Source organism: Neodiprion virginianus, chromosome 7 (genome assembly GCF_021901495.1).
Source record: "Neodiprion virginianus isolate iyNeoVirg1 chromosome 7, iyNeoVirg1.1, whole genome shotgun sequence".
Classification (NCBI taxonomy): Eukaryota; Metazoa; Arthropoda; class Insecta; order Hymenoptera; family Diprionidae; genus Neodiprion; species Neodiprion virginianus.
Genome location: NC_060883.1, coordinates 16,666,514 through 16,691,310, shown reverse-complemented (window position 1 = coordinate 16,691,310; position 24,797 = coordinate 16,666,514). Strand labels below are relative to the sequence as shown.

Below are 24,797 nucleotides of genomic sequence, written 5' to 3'. Positions count from 1 at the left end.
TGCGTTATATATTGTCTTGTTTGATTCACGAAATTGCATATCGTACAGTATTGATTTTATCTCACCATTTTCATAATTTGTTGGATTACAAGGTATACCTTTTCAAAAAGTTTCCATCTAGCAGGAGTCGGTGGCAGCACTCTATAGTCCGACCAAGTTGATAGCCCACCACGGCCTTGCAAAACATTTGTTGGATTGCCGCGGGTCGAAGCTGTTACATACCTGTAACAATTATTAAAATTATTTATTTTCTGAGCTCACAGATTTAAGCTATTATACTATGAAGTATACAGTATTAATAACACATAAGTCAAGTATATCATATCAATGGCTATTAACTATTACTAATAGTTGTAATATTAATTTGAATCGACAGCAATATATGTGAAATATAATACTAATGTTTTTCATTGTTTAACCTTCACATATTTTTATTATTTTCATAATTTTCACTATGTTTGATATTTGTTATTTATTTAACAATATTTCCAGTTTATTCTTAATAATTACATGCAGTTATATATCATGGAACAATTTTAACACTGTTAGATAAAGGCCATGTATCTATCTATCTATTTTTCCCTTTCTCTCTCTCTCCCACTTCTTGTCCTAGGGGATTTTCACCGCTTGCGCCTTGTAGTTTGTTCTCGAGTCGTATTCATTAAAGTATTCATGACACCATGGTCGTATTAAGGCGACGTACCGGTAATATCTGCTATCGACAGATACCAAAGATTTGTTTGCTATTTGTTGACAAAATATTGAATGAGAAGAAATGAATTTAGAATTATTAGGTGAGCTAACTTATATATTCAGTAAACATTTCACAAAATTATATTATACTTGAATTAATTGATATATTTTTCAGAATCCTTTGGGCAAAATTATCCCGAAGTAAGTTGTTTTTTTCTGGTAAAACTTTATTAGTATTATAACCTAATATTGCAATACTACAGACTTACTCTCTTTTTTTCCAGGAATTCGATGGAACTTTGGATTGCATATCTCTTGCAGTAACCTGTGCGTTCAATAAAAGAGGAACACTGCTCGCTGTAGGATGCAATGATGGAAGGATAGTAATTTGGGATTTTCTAACTCGAGGCATAGCAAAGATAATCAGTGCTCACGTGCATCCCGTTTGTTCTATAAGGTAAGAAAAAAAGTTTCAGCATAAGTTACACTAACATAAGTTATTCTCATGTTACATTGAGTGTTGGTAAAACTTTTTTAATTTTTCTCATGTAAATTTGAATTATAAATAATTTCACCAATGCCTTGGTCTCAATACAGTAATTATGGAATTTGTATTTAATCATAAAGCAGAACTGATGTATTAATGAAAAATTAACTTGTAAATAAAATTGGCAAGACAGAATGGCTTTGGAAAATGGGCAAAGTTCATAGATTTTTTAATTCTTGAAACAGTTTGCTAAAGACTGAAAAATATATTATGAAATAACATTACAATTATATATATGTTATACATCGCATCTAATGTTTACCTGCCTTCGTCTTTCATTTATACTTGCCGTATTTTTTAATTGTATATTATGTCTGCACAGCTGGTCAAGAAATGGACATAAGCTCCTCAGTGCTTCTACAGACAACAATGTTTGCATCTGGGATGTTCTCTCAGGAGAATGTGACCAAAAATATAGATTTCCGTCACCTATATTAAAGGTTCAATTTCACCCAAGAAATGCTAACAAATTTCTGGTTTGTCCCATGAGACATGCTGCTGTTTTGGTAAAAATCGAAGGCACACACAGGGTCATACCTCTCGAGGAAGATGTATGTATTTACACTCTTTATCAGAGCTGGAAACGAAACTCAAATAACTGTCACGATTGACATTTAGTCATGCTCATATCAGCAGTCTTTAATTTTTGATGTGACATATGAGATGAGAGCTGTAATTTAAAGGTTATTGGCCCATTCATTGATTAGCTTAGTAAAATGTTCATGAAAAGTTTCTAATATTCTAAGGGCTTAAATGAAAGTAAATCAACTCCCTTGAGTGGAGACTTTGGCAAATTTGTTAATGGTTCCGTTTTTATTTGTTCATTTTTTTCCATCCGAACAGCTCATGTTGCCTAATAGTCCAGCAGCGTTCTTACGATTATTGATCCGTTGATAGACTTCTTAGAAAAACTGCTTTGAACTACTTTGCACATTTTTTTTCATATCAAAAGACTGAAAATTTTGCTGGGAAATACGTAGTACCATTGTGTAAAAATTGATTCGAAAGAATTTTTGACTCACCTTCTTTTGGTCTGAAAATGCAAATGATAAATAAAAGTGATTTTACTTTATTTTATTTTTTTTTACAATTTTATAAAAGTTTCCCCTCTTTTTCTGTGAAATATCAAAGCTATATCAATATCATATGAGGCCCTGATTTATAATTTTTTAAATCAAATCGACAGCAAGAAACCTTAATTAACCGTTTACCTTGTTTATTTTACAGAGTGACTTGAATATAGTAGCATCATTTAACAGGCGAGGAGATTACATATTTACTGGTAATGCTAGAGGAAGAATACTAGTTCTCAACTCAGAAAGTCTAGCTGTTAAAGCCTCTTACAAAATATCTCAAGGCACAGCCAGTAATACAGCTGTAAAAAGTATAGAGTTTGCTAGACGAGGAGACTGTTATCTTGTCAATACTTCGGACAGAGTTATAAGAGTTTACGATAGTACGGAAGTTCTGGCCTGTGGCAAGGATGGGGAGCCGGAACCTATCCAAAAATTACAAGATTTGGTCAACAAAACAATGTGGAAGAAGTGTTGCTTTTCAGGAGACGGTGAATATGTTTGTGCTGGTTCTGCAAGACAACATGCTCTCTACATCTGGGAAAAAAGTATTGGAAATTTAGTAAAAATATTACATGGAACCAAAGGAGAGCTTCTGCTTGATGTTGTGGTAAGAACACGTCAATCTGAACCAATTTTCAGCTCTGCAATCCCGGACTGGAGCATTTTTTTTCACGTAAAATTCAGTAACTGCTTTTATCATCAAAAAATCCCCTTTTATATTTTACTGGTTTTTCTCTATCAAACAATTACCATCATCAAATTTTTTCCTACGAACTTGTATAATAAACAAATTTTCATTACCAATCCATTATAAACTATATTGCTATATTGCTGTCAATAATTTTATGTCAAAATTATTTTCACTAGTGGCATCCGGTGAGACCAATAATTGCTTCAATATCATCTGGAGTGGTTTCTATTTGGGCTCAAAACCAGGTTGAAAATTGGTCAGCATTTGCTCCTGATTTCAAAGAGCTAGATGAAAATGTTGAATACGAGGAAAGAGAAAGTGAGTTTGATTTGAGTGACGAAGACAAGTCTGTGGTCCAAGGGGAAGAGGCGCAAGATGAAGAAATCGAAGTTGACGTAGCTGCAATTGACAGGGTGGCTGCATTTTGTAGTTCTGACGAAGAAACTGAAAACATTGGGTCACTTCAATTTTTGCCAATTTCACCTGATGTTGAAGAATCAGAAGACACACAATCCACACCTCAAGAACCTCCAGTAAAAAAACATCGCTCCCATGATATCAATCTACAAGGGGCACCAACCGATGGTTTGTTTTCAAGATTTTACAAGAAATGAATACATTTCGGCCTAACAGTATTCCAAGAATGGTTTTTATAGAATAGAAGGAAACACTCATGAGTTATTGTTGTAGTTTCAAAATGGCTTTTATCACTTTTGATCCACTTTCAACGACTTTATCATTTTGTTTTGACAAAAATATCATACCTAATACATTCGCGTTGTCATTCAATAGTACAGGAGTATAATTTTTTTTACAGAAACTCATCCACTTTTAAACAAAGGAAAGGACAAACCAGCAGCAAAAAAAGGTAGACCTAGGCTTGAACATCGGAAAGGAAAATGAATATATGTATTAGCCAAATTTATGTAAAGTTTTCTAAATAAATTGTCTCCTAATTTTAACATCAACCTTTCACATACAATTTTTCATTCTACATCTACAATAATTTCGTCACTGATAAATATTCATCAATCTTTAATCAAGTCTTACTTCCTTTTTACAATGCTCATTTTAAAAGGTATTCACTATTCACGTAAAGTAACTATGTACATAAAATTATTATGTAATGTTCTTGTGAAATTTTTTTTTTTTGTCTACTGTACATTTTAACCCTTAAAGTGGTTTTGTACGAGTAAAATCAGTTTGAATCATCGCCGACAGTAAAGTCATACTTTTTCCACATTTTAGCGAATTCTATCACTTTTGACCTCTGTTGATCAAAATTTTCGCGCTTCGGTTTCCGCCACGAGTTGCGATCCAAGTCCAACATACCTCCAATGATTTCCTAAGTACAGTAAAACGTAATGGTCAAATGAAAGTCGCGAAAAAATTGAGTACGGCACTCTGGAATTTGACTTGATTTTTGAAATCCTATTTCAGGAACAGAGAACCTCTTATTATGATATCGGTCATTTTCACCTGTGCAAAGTTCTTAGGGAACATATTTTCATCCTCAATTACGTGCGCGAAACCTCCTTCCATACCAAAATCCACTGCGAAATAAGGTAAGCCTTTTGGTATGGACCTTCTAACATTTTTTGTGCTGAGATCGATGATTTTTTTGTTAGTAGACCATTCTGATTCGCACTCCAACAAAGCTTTCTATAAGAAGAAAATAAGTGTGTAAGTTACGCGTTTTGTTATGTATAAAATTAGAGTCTCTAAGGGCGAGATAAAACGCATTATTGTGTAATTTAGTGACTTTCAAACAATTCCGTTAATTATATGCGTGAAAAAGATGAGAATTTGGATAAACTGAAAATTTAAATTTTCATATATTTCTAGGAATGAAGAGGGCATTTTGCGTGGTCAAAGGGGACATAAGAAGTGATACTTCCAAAAAATCATGTCTTTTTGCAAATTCGAAAATCTTTTTTCGAACTCCAATTCCTTTATATTCCAAAAAATCTGTACACTTACCTTGAAGTATATGGGGGCCATATCACCAATTTCTTTTGGCATTGGTATGCATTCCAACTGCATATGAGGAAATTTCCTATGCATCATAGAAGTTTCGAAAAATATAACGTCCTCTTCTTGGTCCATGAACATTTTGGTAATAGCTTTTCTGAAAGTCTGGAAGCAAGCGTAATAAATGAGAAAATTCGTATTCAATATTTGCCTCATTGAGAGAAAGTAGCATGAAAGAAGTTACAGTTTTATCACCTGTAGCTCTTCCCACACATCTTCGTCCAGCTGTGTCTGACAAACGACGTGATGTATTGGAGCAAGAATGCAATGACCAGTAGTAAGAGATCCGTGAGACGGTAGACTCATGTAGACCTTGGACCCCATTGCAACAATCATATGTTTAAGCATTTGCTTAGAATCTATGCACCACCTGCAGTTGTCTAAACTCTTGGTCATTTTTTCGTGTTGTTTTATTGCCTGTAAACGATCACGCTCGTCTTCTTTTGCATCTCTTTCTTTGAAGCGTACTTTGTCTTCAAACATTTCGTCCATATCCATTGTCTGAAAGAATAAAAAAAGACGAAATTATGTTGTGGTCGAACGTAGGAAATTTTCAAAATTTCTGGCCTGCTTTTTAGTAATGTAATACCTTTGAAGCAATCTTCGTAAACATCGCGTCATCCTCATTGGTCGAACGGCCTTTTTCTTGCTGAAACTGTACGATAATTACAGTTATTAATCATCTAATTTGATCATTCTTACTTATGAACGATAGCTAGACTGCATACTCAACTATTTTAACAGTCACCAATTTTTATGAAACAATCGTATTACAGATCCTATGTTTTAATACAAAACTATTGCTAACTTACGGCTCTAGAATGGTATCTTATTCAATTACGCGATTGGTTTACAGAACAACATTTGTGATTATCAATATAAACCTGATCCAGTTAACATAGAAAGCTCTATACAATATTTACCATTTCTTTTATTGAATATTTGTCATCGTCAGCAAAGTACCTAACTCTCTGTCCCGCCTCGTGAGTGTCAACTTTCTTTTTCTTATTTTTTTTACGAGGATCTTTAGATTCTGGATACTCATTTCTAGGCTCCACAGGCCTCGTCATTCCTAAAGTAGGAAAAATCAGATTGACATTAATGAAACAACGAGCTTTCCCATGGAACAGTGTTCAACCAATAATATACAGTACCTCTGGAATCGGTTTTCGTCAAAATCACGGTTGTTTCCTCACGATCAGCAGTCCGTTTCACAGGGGCATTTTTACGAGCTTCTCGGGCTTTTTCAAGCTGGGCTTTTAATTTTGCCGCCAGTTCCTAGAATTAAAGAAAAATAGAAGAAACAGGTGATTTGAAAGTTGATTGCTATTAGTTAACTTATTATAGAATGAAAACATAACTAACATCATCTCCCATTATTTCGCATTTCACAATTTTAGCTCCTAACTGATTCATCTCTGCCTCAGTCATAATTGGTTCTTCAATTTCATTCTTCTTAGTCTCTGAATCTGAACTCTCCTCGCTTTCTGACATTGACTTGCTTCGGGATGGCGGAACTTTACTTCTCTTATCAGCTTCTCTCTTCAAAGCTTCAGGTTTCTTCCAGTTCGTTGAACGAGAAGACAATGTCGATTTACTAGTACTTGCGAAATTAGAGTACTCGTCTTGGCTTGGTTTCTTGAATGCTAATTTACGCTCATGAAACCCAGAGTCGCTTTGTCGCACATATTTCTCTCTACTTCTGGACCTCTCTCTTCTATGACCTTCCTTTCTCGAGTCTCTGTGTCGCTCTTTGCTCTTGGATCGTGACGTTCGTTTATGCCTTTCAGAATTCGTATGTCTGTTTGAATCCCTGCTGTCCCTACTACCACTTCGATTTCTCCGTCCCTGATAATATCTTTCGGCTGATTCTTCTCTGTTTCTAACTTGTCGTTTACCCTTTTCTGGATCATACCTACTTTTTGAGGCAGTGTGCGATTTGCTTTCGGCTTGGACTATTAAGGACTGCAGTCTCGCCAAAGACTGTAACAAAAAACTCTTAATGGAGTGTTTGTTTTTTTTTGGAAGGGAGAAAATGCGACTCTACTAAATGAAATGTAAAGCATACCCCCCATCTTTCTGCAGCCACTTCTTCCAAGCTCCTTCCCTCGTCATTGGCTTGTTCTTCAGCTCTCTGCAGACTTTTTCTTAACCATTTGGCATCGATCATGCTTCCTTTATTGATGTTACTTTGATCCTCAGTTTGAGGTAATCCTGTACCACCATTTTTCCAATACGGATTGAGTTCTCTTTCACTTTTACCAAGCTGTTCTATGCTTGCCCTATCTCTTTTTTCTGCTGCCTTTTCCTCATTTTTTGATCTCTTTTCCTCATTGTGATTAACGCAGGGAAACAAACCTGGCAGATTCATCCATTCATCCCTCACAGCAGGCGCTAGAATTTTAGGCTCGGGTTGCGTCAGTGTTGGCAAACTTTTATTTCCAATTGAATCGGTCTTCTCAACCCATTCCTCATCTTCTTCTTCTTTACTCGATTCGGAACTCTGGTCAAGTAATTTGGGACGAAATTAAAAAATTTTCATTCTCCCTGTACAAATTTTATTCGTTTTCAATAATATTAATCATTTCATTAGTAGGCAATTGTTTGGATCCTATTTTAATGAAAAGTGTATCTCAAGAATTCACTGTTATTTCATGATAATTATCAGATTCTACTGCAAAAAAAAAAATATTTGTAGTATTGATTGTTCATAAAAAAAAATTGTTAGTAAGCTACATTCTATTAAGGACAGGACCAAATTATAATCGTGTGTCAAATCATGCATTACAAAAGCAAATTCAACCCTACAGAGCTAGACTTTGATCGACTTTTTTTCTTCTTCTTTGACTTTTTTTCTTTCGCCTTTTTTCGTTTCTTTGCTGCTTTCTTATCACCCTTTATTCTAGCCTCAACAGTGGGCAGCATCCACTTGTCGTCCCCTCTGAGTTTGGATTGTTCCTCTCGTATCTGCTTTTTGTGATATTCAGCTTCCGCCTGATGAGAAAAAACTTTGATTCCGATCGAAATTCGAAAATTCATTTCAACCAGTTTTGTTAACTACGCTTGAAAATTGTCAAAAATTTCACCGTAATGAGTAGGTATAAGAGAAAGTAAAACAATAAAAATAGAGTAAAATTAAACTCGTTAATGTTTGTTTACCTTTTCCAATATTTTTTGACGTGATTCTCGAAGCGCATTTCGCGCAGCATCTTTTTCTCTACCACTTTCAAATTGTATCCAAGACATTGTATTGGTACTTCAATAATTGTACAGTGATATGCAATTCCGAGGTTACAACGATGTTTCGTATTTATTTCTTGATGTTGTAGTCAAGTTGACGTAAACTGGTTTATAGGTTATGTTATGCTAAGGATTTGAGGTTAGGGGGTCAAGATATAGGATTTGCAAGTTAGCAAAACTAACATGAGCACTAGCCCATAGACTTATAAAAGATAGACGGAGCGCTCTTATGAGCCGCTTGAAGCAAATATTTAAAGGACAGAAATATGCCGGGAGTCACTCCGGGAGTACTCCTTTCTCTCTCTGACGATATTGTGGAGGAGATCAAGGCGGTAGAGGAGAATGAGGCGAAATTATGCGCCTATATCTATAGCTGTTCCACTTCCCTGCTCCGTTGTCTCCCACTGTCAATGTTCTGTCAATGTTAAAAAATTAGCAAACCGGTAGCATCTTTCAAACCTTTTGTTTCCGAAAGGTGGCAAACAAACGCACTCATTCAAATATTAAAATAAAAAAATTCTCTGTAAACGCATCTCATTTATTTTCGTATAAAATCTTATATTATGCAAGTAGAAAATGTCGTACTGTAGTAACATTTTCACAGTAATGAGCGACAATAACGCGGCTACTTTGTAACTGGCTCAATTGGCCCTGTCATGTTCGTTCATTTTTATGCTCTTGAGAAACAGTGACCGAAAATGGACGTGAATACTGGGCTTCTTGCCGAATACTTGTCGATATGATTTCCACGGTAGAACCAACAATCGTGGGACGAGGCTTTCAAAGTTATACCCATCTGAAAAATAATCGCACAATGAATAACTGCGTACATCTGCTATAGCTATTGAACTAATAATAAATTAACTAACTGGAATGTTTTCAAGAGATTTTACATTCATTTGTTTTCAGTAGTAAATGACCGATGGAATACCAACGAAGAAAATACATATTAGGATGTTGTGAAAATATTTAAAAAATAGTTGGTATATTCAATGTGTAAATCACTATTCCTTTAATAAAGAGTGACTTACGTGTAAGAAAATACCGATGTATGCGTCGAAAGATTTGTAAGTTAGTCGACCTTATGATTTTAAAGATTTCACTGAGCTGACTAGATATATCATCAAACAGTGCACTTAGAAGCCACAGACAGCGTTCGGCTTGCCTTTTGAACATGCAATTTACATTGTGTATTATAGTATCTTCGCTGTTTATTTTAAGATCCAAAACCATTCCATCGATCTTAAGCGAAGCCAAGTTCGATAATCGCTTGTGAAATGTTCTGTAAATGAAAACTTACATTGGTGACATGATAATGCAAAATGGCAAAATAGAGCGGAAAAATTTTCAACACATTATTAGCATCTTTTGGTTAAGATCTGATCCTTTAATTGGAATTCATATAAGTTTCAAATATAACTCGTCTAAACTTACTGTAATATTTGATAACGTGGCTTTGACAGAACGGTCGTGTATCGTGGGCTTTTTGAAAAATCCGACGTTACCTCTAGAGTTTTTGGATGGATATTATAGCCTAGATAGGTGATATCGTTCATAGTATGTTCATAGCCTGGTAAGTTTGTTCTTGTCTTAGCGGCATTGAAACTGCAGTTATAATCTGGGCATCCTTTATGCACGTACTGCAAAAATCTGGAAAATCCCAATGAATACAATTATCACGTTACACGTTAAAAAAAAAACTGTTTTGTACTGACCTTCATGTCCAAGAATAATATTTACTCAAGACAATTATCATGTAGTACAATTTTCTCAATCTTCCGAACTATTTCTGTTATATATTTTAAAGACATACCGTTCAGCCAAGGCTTTATCTTCTGTTGCGAACAGAAAATCATCTACATATCGACATAGTAAACCCTTATCCTTGAATTCTGACAGATTCGTTTCTACCATGTGTGCATAATACAAGTCACATAACGCAGTCGATAATATAGCCCCTTGAGCAATTCCTTTTTGAAGTAAATACCTTTGGTTTGATATAAGTATCTATAGAATGTTCACTTTTAATTATAGTATGTGTAACACAGAATTCAGCATTTGCAAGTTATCACTTTCAATTTCCAATTCACAATTTCAACAGCTTATGTTGGGTCCGAGTTTACAGTACACAACAGATATTGTTATGATTAGGGTTAGTGCCAGCTTGATTTATGTGTAAATGAATTACCTACATTCTGCATTAGTACGTTTTTTTTTATCTCACGAAGCAACACTTTTGTTCTGACTTTGACCACCTTATCAGATCCACAGGCAAATATTGATTTCGAGTGGACCGGTAGTTCCAGTTCCGGATACTTGAAGCATTTCTTTGATCTAGAGCAGTTTGACTTTACTGCATTGATATTTTTGGATATTTTATACCATTTGAGGCTCAGTTGCGGACCAGCTGAATGAGCAAGCGATTCCACAATTGCCAGAAGTTTATCTAATAAAAGTGTAACGTCAATGAAACTGCAATCTAATAGAATGAGATTCACATTTTTTACTTTACTCGTTGAACAACTTATAGAAGAAAAAGACTCACTCTGATCAATCGCCCCGTAAGCATTTTGGATATCACAACACACCAAGTACATAGTTGTGTTCCTTTCATTCCTAAATTTATCTACCAGGTTTCGCCATTTTTCAATGAAAATTTGTTTTCCTGATTCTCCATACTTTGTTATATGCAGCTGCTGCAGGAAGCAGAGAGCCAGTTTTGTATTTTCACTTACTTCGCTGCCCCTGTTAACGATGCGTAATCTTATATCAAATTTGTCTGCACAATAAGCAATTGAAAAATTGACAAAATCTTACCCAACTCGAGACATAATAGGCCTCACTCCATTCTTCTTTGGAAAAAGAATCCACCTACCGTTGCAGGAGACCTTAGTAGTGATGCCATTGACTCTGGCGATAACTTTGTCCCGTGACATTTTCTTAATAAATTCAGTGGTCAGTTTCTGCCAATCGATTTGTTTGAAGTAAATTTTCTCTTTACTGTTTGTCACCATTACATATAATTGAGTACGGAATATTTCTAGTACGTAGTTTTTAAAAAACCATTTTAATAATTTTCCCAATATTGTCCATTGGGCATCACTGTTCTTGACACCGTCCAGCCAACGGATTTCAGATACCTTCAAAAAATCATGCTGTTATGAAATCGTCAGTTCAATGCAAGTTTCACTGCTTTACAGAAAATACATGTTTAAAATTAGCAACTCATTTCAATATTAATTGACATTATTTTTTTTTTTTTTTTTATGTGTATGTAATCTAGTCCAGCTTAGTTTCCTTACCCTCATTTTTAAAATGTATGACCTCAAATTAATGGACTGATACTGAGGTGTTTCAAGCAAGTGGCAAATTATTTTTATCACAGTATTTCTGTTCTTGTTACTTCCAAACAATTCTCGTGGAATCACGTGGTTGAAAATATTATTGAAGTATTTCTTTAAGACTGGAAGTGGTAGCTGATTTCTAGAATTGTGGTGCTCAATTGTCTTCTCACCACTAGAAGCCACTGTGTTTGAAGAAATCAGTCTATTCAGCGCCTTTTCGTAATTGTATTTGGAATGAGCTTTCTTCAGTTTCTTAAGCAGCAGCTCTAGCGGCTCCATGCAATCTTCGTACTGGACAATTTTTTTATTTCCTACTCGTGTGTTGATGACCTGGGAAGACATAGTTGTCATACTATTTTTCTTGACTAGTACATGACCATCTGGAAACTTTCGACTACTCGAAGTTTTGAACAAATTTGCATCCGTTGAAATATCTATGTCATCGGTACAAAATAAGTGAATCAAATTTTTCTGCAGCTTCTCCCATTCGTTAATTTTATCGTCTCGAGAAACGAGTAAATCATCGGTACTTTCTGTAATGTGAAGAAGGATTCATTCTTCGTATAAATCATGTGACTGTTATTTCCTCATCCCTTCTGTTGTTAATCAATTTGGACAGATAACCATATTTATATGTGCTTATAAATATTTATTAAGACTCTTTCGATCAATTAAGTACTACCTTCTTGACATTTAGCTGTGTGATAAAATCGTTTGCTTAGTTTTTCAGGAGGGTTGACTGGTATTTTTTTGCACAAATTTGATAAGTTTGATACCATGAAAGCACCGGAATTTGTTTTCTTTGCAAATATACACTCGGTGAGACAGAATCTATGCAAAAAAATATAAAATATAAATATACAAATAAATACAAACTGAAAATACTTCAAAATCAGATCATCAATCAACGATGGAATATATGATTGTAACTATCGATGATCAACACAAATGTTCAAATTATTGACCACAGATGCTGCAATCATTCAAAATACTATAAAGGTCTGACGAATTCACGGAATGCATGAAGACCGCAACATAATTGTTAGTAGAAGAAACAAACTACAGACATTCTACTAATACAGAAATGCTTTCCTTCTTTCGAACTGAAAAACTAGATAAATCTTGACCAACCGCAAAAGATCAGGTCCCAAGTGTTCTTCCAACTGATCCCAACCTTCGTTGTACGTTAATTCGCAGAAGTCTTTAGTTTGGTTGGCAAAATATTTCTGAAGTGAAACAGTTAACGCCGTGGGTTTCGTAGCTGCAGGGCACATGTATTCAAATTTTGGCGGTATTTTATCGTCAGGAACGTAAATGAATATGTCCCGAAAAAATTCAACCAACTTGCTGGGGTAATCGCTTGTTATTTCTTGGATAAAATCCACGAACTCGCGAAATTCACTCAACATCCTTTTCAATTGTTATAGAAGTACAATTGGATCACAGATCTCTATTGGATACTCATCCCAACATAATTTCAGTGATCAGATCGAACATCCTTCAAGCAATTTCAGTAACCACAGCGCCTTTAGTCCTTTTGTTTACGTACTGTAGAACATCAAATGTAGGTGTTCGTTGTAGAAGAGCCTACATGTATGGAATGTTTATGACTAGGGTAATTAGTTCCGCACTGACCTGTACACGCAGTAAGGTCCGTTAGGTCTACCTGCGTATCAATGAAATTTGAGGGTAACGGTAATCCTGCCTTACTAACCGCTGGTAATTTGAAAAAAAGATGCTTACGGAAGTTACAAGAAGAGTCCTCTACCCCATCGTATCTAACCTCGACGTATCGAGTTTCAGATGAAAAGAATTGGTGTTTTTTTCTACTAGAAATTAGCAATAGAACACAGTGAATCAAGAAAATTGCTGAAGATCACTTTGTCCCAAGAACTGGCGAAAAGGATAACCAGGCATATGCTTAACTAATGATACAATTTATGGGGGGTATAATATGAGCATTGGTTGGTATGATTGGTAAAATTAAACAAAATTGAAGATATGAGTAAAAAAAAAATCTCTTTATCGACGATCGGTAATGCAGGTGGCTACTCAAGCTTTGTATATTGAATATATATAGGTATAACAGTGCTGCATACCTATATTTGATATCTGCAGGATAATTTGTCTTGTGTTGATCACTGTCATTTGGATTGGGCTAGATACAATATCACGAACGAAACAATTGAGATATCACATTAATCCGCGAATATCAATCGATAATAACTGGAGATCATTGTTGGAAAAGTACAGCGGCGATGTCTTCACTACAAAAATCGATTTTGAAATCCAAGTTGCCACCGTCAGGCCTTGATTTCGGTATGCCTTCTAGGTTAGTTGTCACATAATAACCCTTAATTTACCATAACCTATCGCAAACTCGTTGCTTATGTTTATTTGAAGTTTATAATATGCAAGCAAACAGGCTCCCTGCTTGCTGTCAACAAGGGTGCCAGACTCAGTACGTCGTTTATGTACCTGTATTGCAAAAACGTATCTAATATCAGTCAATAGCTGCACGTCATTGAGTTGATTTTCTCTAGTCCCTGTTTTTTTTCTACGTTTTCACTCATTGTTTCTAGCATTCATTGATTTGCACAGTTGTAACGTAATAACATAAGAATTAGTCAGTCACAGATTTCTATTTGTTCAGTATTCGCTATGCATAGTAATTATTGTATATAACTCCATCCTTAATATCCAAAGTTACAATACGATAACTAACTGGTTTTTTGAAATTTATGTGATAAAGAAAAGGCTATCGCGGAATCGTTCAACTTGATTCCTTCACTTTTACATTTACTCTGTTTGATTATGTATGTATTCTTCAGAGCCTGCAAATCAAGAGCCTTTCAACGAAAGCGGGACTACGATCCTGTCGAGTGGCATCCATATTTTGACGAGTCTAAAGATGTTAAAATTCAGGAGAACACGTTCCACATTTATACCAAGGGAAATGAAGGCCCAATTTTAGTTCTGCTTCATGGCGGGGGCTTCAGTGCTTTGACATGGGCGGAGTTTACGGTTCGTCAGTATAACAATTACTACACTTTTTTGAGCTGTTGAATAATCAGCGTAGGCCATGTTGTCTTCAATAAAAAATCTTGTTTTGTAATGTTCCAATTAACAGATGTGCGTCTTCCGCTATGCACAAACATGAAAGATTTTCATTTTCACTGGTAATTACAGTGTACAAAATTGATTGAAATTTCCATTCAACATTTGCAATGCGTCGAGGTGATCATTAAACATGAATGTAGGAGCTTTTCTTATTATTCTAAATCGTCTTTAATGAAGATTAAAATTCTCATTATAGTTTGTAAATGCAAACGTTTTTGAAAAGTAATGCAATTTGTTTTGCGGCGAAAAGCTTCAAAATGATATTATTTCAAGTTATGTCCATACTCTGATGCAGAGATAATTCGATATTACAATGAAATGCATGAATTAGTTCTATGTTATTGATTTTTAACAATTGGAACATTTTAATTATCATAATTGTCCATAAAAAGTTCAAATTTGATGTTCGAGGGATCAGCTTTATTAATATGCTATACCAAAATTTACACTGATCTCCAGTATCATTCATTAATTATTATCTACTTATGTCTCAATTATAATTATGTTACTTATTTCAGAAGTCAATAATGACGATGGTGATATGTAAAGTAATGGCAATAGATTTGCGAGGTCACGGAGATTCACATACAACAAACGACGATGATCTATCGTCAGATTCGTTAGCATGGTAATGAAAAAAATTAGATATAATTAGGTTTTCTTTAGTAGGGTGATTGCATGTGTTAATTTTGCCACACCAATATTTTAACTATGAAATAATTGAATACGTTTTCGTACAGTGATGTAGCAGCAATTATAGAGGCAACTACTGACAACTCCCCTGTAATATTAGTTGGTCACAGCATGGGAGGCGCTGTAGCAGTTCGTGCGGCTCCATTGATTCCAAACATTGCTGGGATGGCTGTAATTGACGTTGTTGAAGGAACAGCTATGGATGCTCTCACATCTATGCAAAGTTTCCTCAGATCTCGACCAAGCAGTTTCAGTACTATACCTCAAGCAATTGAATGGTGGTCAGTTTTATTTTATTTTCATTTTGTGTGCTGGGATTTTTTTTCATTGGGAATTTGATAAAGAAATCTGTAGGTAATGAAATTTCTCAATAAGAATTAGTAGCTGTGACTGTTTTATTCAATCTTTTTCTGTTTATTTCAGTATACGCAGTGGGCAAATCCGTAACATCGATTCAGCCAAAGTATCTGTTCCTGGGCAAATAAAAAAGTAAGGTATAAGAGATTAAACAATTTATAGAACAAGTCTTGTCTCTTATAATTGAATCATTTTCGAAGAGTTGCAGTATTCCTTCTGGTCATTAGTAGATAAAATATGGGAATTTCACTACAGTATTATACAGGCTGGCCCAGGACTATCGTCTCATAGGATACTAATGCATTCGTCAACCAAATCTGCGACAAAGATGGAAAATGTTTGCGACGCATATTTTTACAAAGGACACATTGGTAGCCTATGAGACGATAATCCTGGGTCACCCTGTATACTCTAATGAAAGTCAAATGCCAGTATTTGAAAAAGAAAACCAATAACTTTATTTCAGAGTTGTTCGGAGTGATAAGCATGTTGTGAATTTATTAACAAATTTATGTACCAAACAACATTTTGCGTGTAACATAAAAAAAAATAAAAATGAATGCATAGTAAATTGAGGTGAACAATGGGAATGTGTGCATAGATGCAAGCAAGTCCTTCTCATAGATGCAACTATTCTATTTTATGCGAAGGCTAATGAATGTACGTCAACATTTTTTCAGTACGAAAACAGGCAAGTTAGCAACACACGATATTCCGTCAGTATTGGCTTCACATGACCACTCAAATAATGTGGAACCAGTGCCACAGCGGGACGACGCAATCCCAGAAGAAGAACCTCTGGCCATGTCACCACCAACAGTCACTTCTCCAACAGCTGCCACTTCCAGCAATAAAAATTACACGTGGAGAATAGATCTGGGGAAAACGGAACAGCATTGGTCAGGCTGGTTCCAAGGTTTGTCTGCAGCCTTTCTGAACGTCTCGGCACCCAAAATGCTGCTACTGGCAGGAGTAGATAGACTCGACAGGGAACTTACAGTTGGTCAAATGCAAGGTAGGAGATCAGCTATAACATTAAAAAATGGTTATAAATTTCTTATGTAGTAAAAATATTAGGTACAATTCCTTGCATTAACATTGCATAACAAACTGAAACAGTAATTGTTGTAATTGATATTTTGAATTTCTAATTGAGTATTGTTCATGTAATCTATAACATTTGATACTGTTTTATGGGAATTTGACCGCCTTACTAACCGTTTTTCAATGGTTTTTTTTCTGTTAGGCAAGTTTCAAATGCAAGTGCTTCCTGCCTGTGGTCATGCGGTACATGAGGATGTTCCAGATAAAGTGGCGGAAGCTGTAGCATCATTTATGGTCAGGCATAAATTTGCTGAACCCGCCTCAGACTTTTCACGGTAATTATTCCTAAACTGAACATAGGCATATTGAGTTATGTAAACTATCCACGTGGACTCAGAATGTGAACAATTTCTCGAAACACAATCATCATTCTTGTTGAAGTAGCTTGTAGCCAATTTCCAGACAGTTATACATTTTTTTTTTTTAAACATATTTTTGGTAATTCGTTGCTCTTTGGGCTTAATTAAAAGAAAGTGAACGTGAATGACAATTTAATTCTCAGATTAGTTATAGTGACCTATATTGAATTTAAATTATTTTTTTCTTTTTTGGAAGAACGCTACCGGCTTATTAAATGCATGCTTGGTGCAGTGCTGTCAACCGGATCTACGACGACCAAGTATATCGAGATAAAAAATCGCAAAACAAAACAGAAACATCAGAAAAGAATCATTTTTTTGAAATTTCATCTTCTCAATTGATCATATGTGTATAGAACCGTATTATACGCATGTAAATAAATTTAAAAAACAAGACGAGATCTGCATGGAGATCATCAATATTATCCTAATCAAATAACCAATAATACTCGCTTTGAATGATATATTTGTAATTTATTCGCATTTGTTTATTTATTGATTTAAAAAAAATCTCATTCACCAAACTATTGATAATAAGCATACATCAAACAGTCGCATTCAAATATTCTTTACACAAGAAAATACATCATGCACACGTAGTGCGTAACTGAAAAATTGGGTCCATTGTCAATGTCCTCAAATAGAACTTTACTGAAAATAGGTAGATTAATCAATTAAGGTCTAATATTTTCAGTTGATAATCTCTTAGAATAATTCGCACAAATTGGTTCAGAAAAACGCCTTATCAACGGTCTTAAGGTAGTAGAATATTTCTACGAAATTTTGTTGAACCACTCGAACGGGTTGTATTATCCGCCGCATTCTTCATGGTCGGTCCACTCTTGTCCAGTTTTCACAGTTCCAGAAAATCCCGACAGAGCTGCTTTCTCTCGTTTAACAACGGCTATGATATCGGAGTGTCGGTTACCCTCGCATCACTCTTATCACACTGACGAAACTGACCGACCATGCTATTTATCCGACGTAATATTATTGCGCATGCGCTGTGGGTTCTGTAAAAGCCGTGGCACATGCGCGATAACTTACTGCATTCTAGTTATCGCTTCCATGAAATTTTGTGTGCTTCCACCCTTATCGCGAATCGAGATTCAACCGCAAGATGGAAATGTGGTCACCTCCGACATGCCTCCAACCAAGATATTGCTTATGTTCAGAGCAGACGATATTTTTCAATCGTCTTCTGTTAACATAGCCGCGATGCCGTGAACTGGTTATTGATAGTTAAGTTTTCGCCATTGCATCACATCTATGTTTACAATTGTATCTTGTGCAGTTACCAGTGACTGTGTTGAACAAAAAAAAAAAAAAATCTAAATATACTAAAAATCAGAAGCAAAAATGGACCGTTAACGCTACAGATTGAAAAAGTGTTGTTTTAAGGATGTATAATATGAAGTTGTATAAACTCTTTTTTAACTTTTCGTTCATTAAATCCTCCCCTCCGATAGTCAGAACGTTTTATACAGTGATTGTCACAGTTCAATACCAGCTCCACTGATTTGTGCACGTCAAGTGGTGAGTTTTTTACTATACACGCATGGATATTGTTTCTTACCGCTTACCGTTTTTAGGTTAGATTCACCCGGTCGGGTTAGGTTACGTTACGTTAGGTTACGTCAGGTCAGGTTAGGTTAGGTTAGGTTAGGTTACCTCATTTCATGTTACGTAGCTATGTTACGTCAATTTCTGCGTACCGTATTCCTCAAAATTGAGCCGCATACCCGGCATACCGTTTGCGACTTGACACCAGAAGCGGAAACACAATGAACATTTGCTAATCAACCTGTCCGCGCTAATTTGTTTCTCCTGTCTTTTTTCTATCTCCATATCTGTGTATATCTCTTTTTCTTTATCTACAGGGTATTTACTGTACCCTAAATTTCCATAAATTCTGGAATTATCCCGTCATTATCCTGGAGAACGAAAATTTGAATGCAGTAAACACTCAGTATTTACCTCTCTGCCTTTCTTTCGCTTTTACAAATCCTGATACCCTGCAGCCAGTTCATTATTTCTCATTTTTCTCATTTTTCATTCCTGCTTGAAAGTGTTCACTCAAAAAGAGTCACATAACTATGGCATCGGCGTTCAATTATTCCTAAAACTAATTGTTATTAGACACGTCGAATCCCCTTCCTAGCCATGCAAGTTAAGGATGTCAGTTGGCCGATAATAACTGTTTTTCATTACTTCATTACAAGATTGTTTATATATGAATAAATAGTTAAATTATTGTTTTTGTAAGTTACGAAGATATCTATCAGAATATGACAATAGAAGATACGGAAATTAATGACACAGGCTTAAGTATATTTTGGCTATGCATTGTCAAACAAAAGTGAGTGTTGTAGACAATATTGAATATTTTATGATAAGATAAAAATGGAAAAAAAAATGAACCACAATAAAGACGATGAGAAAATTAAATTTGAAGAATAATAATGCTGAAAAGTTGTCAATAAACTGTTTGAACAAAAAATTGTTTAAAAAATTTGTAGGCAATTTTTTGTTATGGGAAATGAATTTATTGATTTTTCTCAATACATATGAATTTTTAAAGAATTTTTTCGCTATCTTGAAATTTCCGTTTTCGAAAATTTGTAAAGGTTGTATTTGTGAATCTATTTGTTCAATTCCCTGGAAACTTCTTATTGTAATGCACAACGTTTTTATGAAATTGTATGCAAAATTCACGGTTTTTCCTCCATTTGTCAAAATTTACAATTTTCGAAAACTGAAATCTCTAAACAATGAGAAAATTCTTAAAAATTCATGTGTATTTAGAGGAATCAACGAATTCATTTCACGTGTCAAATAAAAACAATCCCTAAAAATTTGTTAGATAATGTTTCGTTTAAACAATTTATTTATAACTTTTAGGCATCATTATTATTGAGATTTACTTTTCTTACTGTCTATATTGTGGTTGATTTGTGTCCGATTTTTATCTCAACTCAAATTAACAAATATTGTCGAAGAGACTCACTTTTGGTTGAGAATGTACAGCCAGTACATCCTTAAACATGAATACTTTATTTTAAATAGTTTCAAAATCGTTGGATCCGTTCGATTTCACTCTAGACGGCTCATTTTATGCAGAACACTATATTATACAAAGTCACTGAAACACACTTTCTTTTTATTTAGTAGTCAATTCAACGATGCTATTTGTTGATAATAATCTATATCGGTGCAATGTTTTAAAATTAAATATTCAACGATGCAAACATGATAATAAAATAGTATTTGAGTATTAGATAATCCATTAATTTAACAGTGTTCTTCTTTTCATTTTTTAACAAATAACGTTACATCGCCGTTAAATATTTGATAAAAATTGTCAGCATAGGAAATTAAATGTGTTTCAAACAGTACTTTAGTACAAGTCGGCTAATCCTATCACAGGTTTCACTCCACAGTAATTCAATACAATAAAAAAAATATTAGCCTGTAATTGAACGATATTTAAAATTGAATTGAGTCGTTTATTATTTCATACTTGTATTCAAAACAGAATATTCAATTTCGAAAGATCTCTAACAGCCATAAAACAATCAGACTGACTTATTATCACCTGGCATAAACATTTGTAAGAAATTACTTCCTTGTTCTTATGCAATGTTCACGTCAACGTGTGCGATAAATAGAAAATGAATGTTTGGATACCATTGATGATCAATGATCATTTTAAAAAAAATCTTATCTTGTCACACGGCATGTTCTTAATTTACAGGGAACTAGAACGAGATAGTGAATGCAATAATCAGCATACTCATTACACATCCTGTTGTTGAAATTTAATTTATTCACATTGCCATTTTGTAAGTTTATGGTATAATATTTCTTAAAAACTATTTCTGTTCGTCTGATAAAAATTTTCCCTCACATACCGCAAGAATTCAATACCATGCCGTCTTCCAGTTGAAATTTACACGCACAAGATTATCATATGCGTAAATCGTTAATTAATAGTTTTTCGAATCAATCGCTTAACCCTTTCGGTCACACGTTTTTCAACTCAATATTTTGGCCTGAACTTTGTTACTAAATCAAAGATGGCGGATCCAATATGGCGGATGAAAAATCGAAGAAGCTATCAAAATTCGACAATTCTGACCGAAACTTGTTACTCGGAGTTTTTTTTTTGGGATAACACGAAGTAACAATGAACTCGTTGGAAGTTCTAAATAACCTGTGTCAAAGAAAAACGTATGGAAGAAAAAAAAAAAAAAAAAAAAAAAAAAAACGAGGTCACAACTGCCAACCAAGAAAAATCGGTTCAATATTCTGAAATTACCGCAGGCAATTAGCTAATGTTGAAACGTGACTTGCGATTACGATTTCACTTCAACTCTCTGCGACAAACCGCAAAAAGAGGAAGATTTGAAAAAGAAAGAAACGAAAAAAAATATCACGTAACGGTTTCTATTCCCACTTAAACCACAGCACACACTACCTACTGTTTTTTAGAATACTCTGTTTAAAATTCATCCTTATGTCATTATAATTTAGCCGGAACAGCAGATTAGTTTGGTAATTCGGCGAATGGAACATGAGTGAGAGCAGATATGCAGATGCCAATTTTCGGAGTATCATACATGATCTTATTTTCGTTGTTATTCGCCTTATAGCGGCCCACCTATAACTGGAAAAAAAGGTGCAACGGTATTTTTATCCTCTCGCGCGAGCCAGATGCCCGATTTCAATTTCATATATCGAATATTCTCAAGTGGTTTTACAACGTCGGTCGGCCAGTTACGTTATAGATTACAGTTGCTATAGGTATGTATAAAAATTTTCTGTTTACTTGGGATTTATTTATCAGTTTGTGGTGACGGGTAGTGATTTGGAGAATAATGAATTAAATAGAATGAATAAATACAATGAATTAATGTTGATAAAGAAATTGAGGATTAATCATACACTTCGAAAAATTTATTCGAAAAATTCATCATGAATTGGGAAATGAGTCTTACAATTAGAGTCTTGAAACTGAATCGGTATAAATTGTCGATTAGCGATATTGCAAGAATTCACAGACAAATTGAAACCGGTAGTTGGTGTTATTAAATTTTTACAATTAGAAGCCGTACATCTAATTGTTATTGCGAAATTATCAGTAGTAAATTTAGTTGAAAATATTGAGTCCAGTAAATTGGCTTGGTACACGACGAATGAAAAAAAAGATACGAGGAACGTTACTTTAGCAATGCATGTTCGGAAAAAATCGTGACTTACATGATAAACAAAATTCCTTCCAAAATTGAACAATAATGATTATCTCCCTGATCTCTCGTTACGTTAACGTTACTATTTTGAACCTGATAATAAGATAACATCAAATTTCGAAAACTATTCAAGTTATGAAAAATTCAGTTTCACGATAGCTTCTTAATGATAGAAAAATAGCCTATAAGCTCAGGAATTTTAATTGAAAACGTTGGATAACTTTCATGTAGGGCTCTGTATATGCAAACGCGTTTCATTGTATAGAGTTAACGACCTCCTACCATATTAAAAAAACATTAAAGTTGTTAATGAATATGATAATCTATGGGGGGGGGGGGGGGGGGGGGGGGGAGAGATATTAGCAACTCAACATTTTACTAATTTGAATTAGCGCTTTTCTATTTCTTTTCACGATAAGGGGAGATTATTTACACGAAATCCAATTCAATCAACATCAGTTTCAATTTTTAAACCTATATTTAACTTTTTATTTCTACGAATGAATGATTAACACGCACACATTTGCGCCTGAATCTTTCCCAAAATTGTTATTTACCGTGTTGAAGTTCCTTAAATTATTTCGAAGTTTTGAGCCCTTCCCCATTCTTTGTTCTCGCGACGGATTCGAAAACTTTCTAAAATACCGATGAGTCGACGCCCTCCTGCATTCCATACTCGAAGCTGACCAGTTAACATGTAAAATTTACCTCACGTAGGTACTTCAACTGTCTTGAAGAAGAAAATTGATTTTATAATTATATGGACAATATACTTTATGGAAATAGTGAGTATGAAAATTTGCCCGCAAACGTTCGATTTACAATTTACATTTGTTTTTGAGGATGATTCACGATAATTTAACTACGGCTGCGTATCGAAATTTTTCTGACCCCTTTCTGTCAGTCAGTTACAACATTAGTACACGGAGGGGAAGGAATTCTTAAACCAACAAAATAGATCTTGTTGGAGTCCATTGACTTCAATCTAGTATCCCTTATTTGTTCGAAATACGATGACTTCAATTCAATACTTTCGATTTAGTTAGTTTGGCAAAATGATTTAGTCAAGTGAGTTCCTTGATTCAACAAAAGTCATTCTCGTCGCGATCGAGTGAAGTATTCGTTGAAGTGAACCTTTTGACCTGTTTCCGAAATTGAGTCAACTAACTATCGTTTCATTCGAAGTGTATGTATTGTTCCTCCAAGCCTCATGTTCGCTGACAGAAACGATTAGATACTTCGAATAAAATAAGTAGATGAATATAGCCAACAAAAAATTTACATCGATTGAATGCCATACTTTGTTGATCTAACCGGATTTTTCTTGGTGTAACTGGTTGAATCAGTTGCGCTAATTCGTTTACTTAGGTAAAAGAAACAACACATGCTTTGAAACAAGTAAAGAATATGTTCATCGTAAACATCAGTATGCTAGTACTATAAACGGCCACTAGGCGGTGAACTTTCTCGCTACGGAAGTAACTTCAGAGATATTTATAAAACCGGGTAGTCGGCTAGGAACTAAGATACAGACAACGTGAGAGAAGTTTGTCATAACATCTATTATAAACGAAAAGAGCATAATACCAAGGTTTCGGATCATCGAAACTGATAATGACGGCAAATCAACGAAAAACTATTGAAACATGTTCAATATATACTTCTACATATTCAATGAGATAAGTTTTCGGGTTTGCCTATTAAATATTTGAAATAAATCCCACAAAATTTTAAGTCAATAGAATTATAAATAATATCATTCGAAGAATACTTTTTTTGCGCTTGAATAATATGTGATGTTTATAGTCGGTGCAAAAGATTTTTGTAACAACAAATTTCAATACCTGAATCGACGATTGAACTCTTGACTTGACAATACATGAATTTAAAACAAACTTAATTTGTTTTGATACAACAATTTTATATTTTTGAAGTTATACTTCTTTAGGCGCGTTATGAAAAACTGATGAGAGTGAAATTTCAAGATGCGCGCGCATAACTGTAACACAAAATTAACAGGATGAAGTTGCCCACTCAACCGAATTCATGCGCGCGCATCACTGTAACACAAAATTAACAGGATGAAGTTGCCCACTCAACCGAATTCATTAAGTCTCGAAAAAAAAGTTAATGTTGGTACGCTTGTCGCCTCTGATCACTGTTTTCATATTTATTTATAATATTTATCCACATGGTTTTAGTTTTTACAGTCACAACACGTGTTTTATTTTCATACAAGTGCGAATTATATATGTGGCAATAAAATATATTCAGTAGTGATTTAAATTGAATA

At 34.6% G+C, this 24,797-nt stretch overlaps 5 protein-coding genes across 7 annotated transcripts in view; 3 read left to right on the top strand and 2 right to left on the bottom strand.

Moving 5' to 3' along the window:
- Positions 1-651: 651 nt before the first annotated feature.
- On the top strand, positions 652-3,975 carry LOC124309360 (retinoblastoma-binding protein 5 homolog). The gene is made up of 7 exons (XM_046772954.1): positions 652-794; positions 869-894; positions 978-1,150; positions 1,563-1,791; positions 2,468-2,923; positions 3,184-3,592; positions 3,825-3,975. Exons 1-7 carry the CDS (start codon positions 776-778, stop codon positions 3,908-3,910), a joined length of 1,398 nt encoding a protein of 465 aa, XP_046628910.1. The 5' UTR covers positions 652-775; the 3' UTR covers positions 3,911-3,975.
- An 82-nt stretch (positions 3,976-4,057) lies between these two features.
- LOC124309359 (CWF19-like protein 2) lies at positions 4,058-8,540 on the bottom strand. The gene is made up of 11 exons (XM_046772953.1): positions 8,198-8,540; positions 7,847-8,032; positions 7,107-7,541; positions 6,404-7,021; positions 6,193-6,316; positions 5,962-6,110; positions 5,628-5,693; positions 5,234-5,539; positions 4,988-5,143; positions 4,487-4,669; positions 4,058-4,352 (listed from the first exon to the last, which is right to left on the bottom strand). Exons 1-11 carry the CDS (start codon positions 8,282-8,284, stop codon positions 4,206-4,208), a joined length of 2,457 nt encoding a protein of 818 aa, XP_046628909.1. The 5' UTR covers positions 8,285-8,540; the 3' UTR covers positions 4,058-4,205.
- A 247-nt stretch (positions 8,541-8,787) lies between these two features.
- LOC124309353 (telomerase reverse transcriptase-like) lies at positions 8,788-13,299 on the bottom strand. 2 transcript variants are annotated; one of them, XM_046772946.1, is made up of 11 exons: positions 12,967-13,299; positions 12,754-12,883; positions 12,305-12,453; positions 11,581-12,155; positions 11,096-11,418; positions 10,824-11,023; positions 10,471-10,724; positions 10,092-10,285; positions 9,713-9,928; positions 9,310-9,560; positions 8,788-9,074 (listed from the first exon to the last, which is right to left on the bottom strand). In XM_046772946.1, exons 3-11 carry the CDS (start codon positions 12,399-12,401, stop codon positions 8,920-8,922), a joined length of 2,265 nt encoding a protein of 754 aa, XP_046628902.1. In that variant the 5' UTR covers positions 12,402-12,453; positions 12,754-12,883; positions 12,967-13,299; the 3' UTR covers positions 8,788-8,919. The 2 variants fall into 2 exon arrangements, with proteins under 2 accessions (XP_046628902.1, XP_046628901.1); XM_046772945.1 differs by having other exon boundaries at positions 12,754-13,170; positions 13,258-13,292.
- A 425-nt stretch (positions 13,300-13,724) lies between these two features.
- LOC124309354 (protein phosphatase methylesterase 1) lies at positions 13,725-18,626 on the top strand. 2 transcript variants are annotated; one of them, XM_046772947.1, is made up of 8 exons: positions 13,726-13,954; positions 14,454-14,646; positions 15,261-15,370; positions 15,483-15,716; positions 15,859-15,924; positions 16,473-16,807; positions 17,039-17,171; positions 17,452-18,626. In XM_046772947.1, exons 1-8 carry the CDS (start codon positions 13,881-13,883, stop codon positions 17,468-17,470), a joined length of 1,164 nt encoding a protein of 387 aa, XP_046628903.1. In that variant the 5' UTR covers positions 13,726-13,880; the 3' UTR covers positions 17,471-18,626. The 2 variants fall into 2 exon arrangements, with proteins under 2 accessions (XP_046628904.1, XP_046628903.1); XM_046772948.1 differs by lacking the exon at positions 15,859-15,924 and having other exon boundaries at positions 13,725-13,954.
- A 35-nt stretch (positions 18,627-18,661) lies between these two features.
- Positions 18,662-24,797, top strand: part of LOC124309352 (3-hydroxy-3-methylglutaryl-coenzyme A reductase) — a 47,102-nt gene continuing 40,966 nt past the window's right edge. The window contains exon 1 of the mRNA XM_046772943.1: positions 18,662-18,791. The gene's annotated coding sequence lies outside the window, so the exon portion shown is untranslated. The remainder of the gene's footprint in view (positions 18,792-24,797) is intronic.

Bases quoted from the DNA above. Each gene is read 5' to 3' on its own strand.
- LOC124309359 (XM_046772953.1), bottom strand. From the start codon at position 8,284: ATGTCTTGGATACAATTTGAAAGTGGTAGAGAAAAAGATGCTGCGCGA. The intron at 8,033-8,197 runs GTAAACAAACAT...TTTTCTCATCAG, and splicing joins GTCAAAAAATATTGGAAAAG to GCGGAAGCTGAATATCACAA. The intron at 5,694-5,961 runs GTAAATATTGTA...ATTATCGTACAG, and splicing joins AATATTCAATAAAAGAAATG to TTTCAGCAAGAAAAAGGCCG.
- LOC124309354 (XM_046772947.1), top strand. From the start codon at position 13,881: ATGTCTTCACTACAAAAATCGATTTTGAAATCCAAGTTGCCACCGTCA. The intron at 15,925-16,472 runs GTAAGGTATAAG...ACATTTTTTCAG, and splicing joins GTTCCTGGGCAAATAAAAAA to TACGAAAACAGGCAAGTTAG. The intron at 16,808-17,038 runs GTAGGAGATCAG...TTTTTCTGTTAG, and splicing joins TACAGTTGGTCAAATGCAAG to GCAAGTTTCAAATGCAAGTG.
- LOC124309353 (XM_046772945.1), bottom strand. From the start codon at position 13,031: ATGTTGAGTGAATTTCGCGAGTTCGTGGATTTTATCCAAGAAATAACA. The intron at 11,024-11,095 runs GTAAGATTTTGT...CATCGTTAACAG, and splicing joins CCTATTATGTCTCGAGTTGG to GGGCAGCGAAGTAAGTGAAA. The intron at 9,561-9,712 runs GTAAGTTTAGAC...TTTCATTTACAG, and splicing joins CCACGTTATCAAATATTACA to AACATTTCACAAGCGATTAT.
- LOC124309360 (XM_046772954.1), top strand. The intron at 1,151-1,562 runs GTAAGAAAAAAA...ATGTCTGCACAG, and splicing joins CATCCCGTTTGTTCTATAAG to CTGGTCAAGAAATGGACATA. The intron at 1,792-2,467 runs GTATGTATTTAC...TTTATTTTACAG, and splicing joins TCATACCTCTCGAGGAAGAT to AGTGACTTGAATATAGTAGC.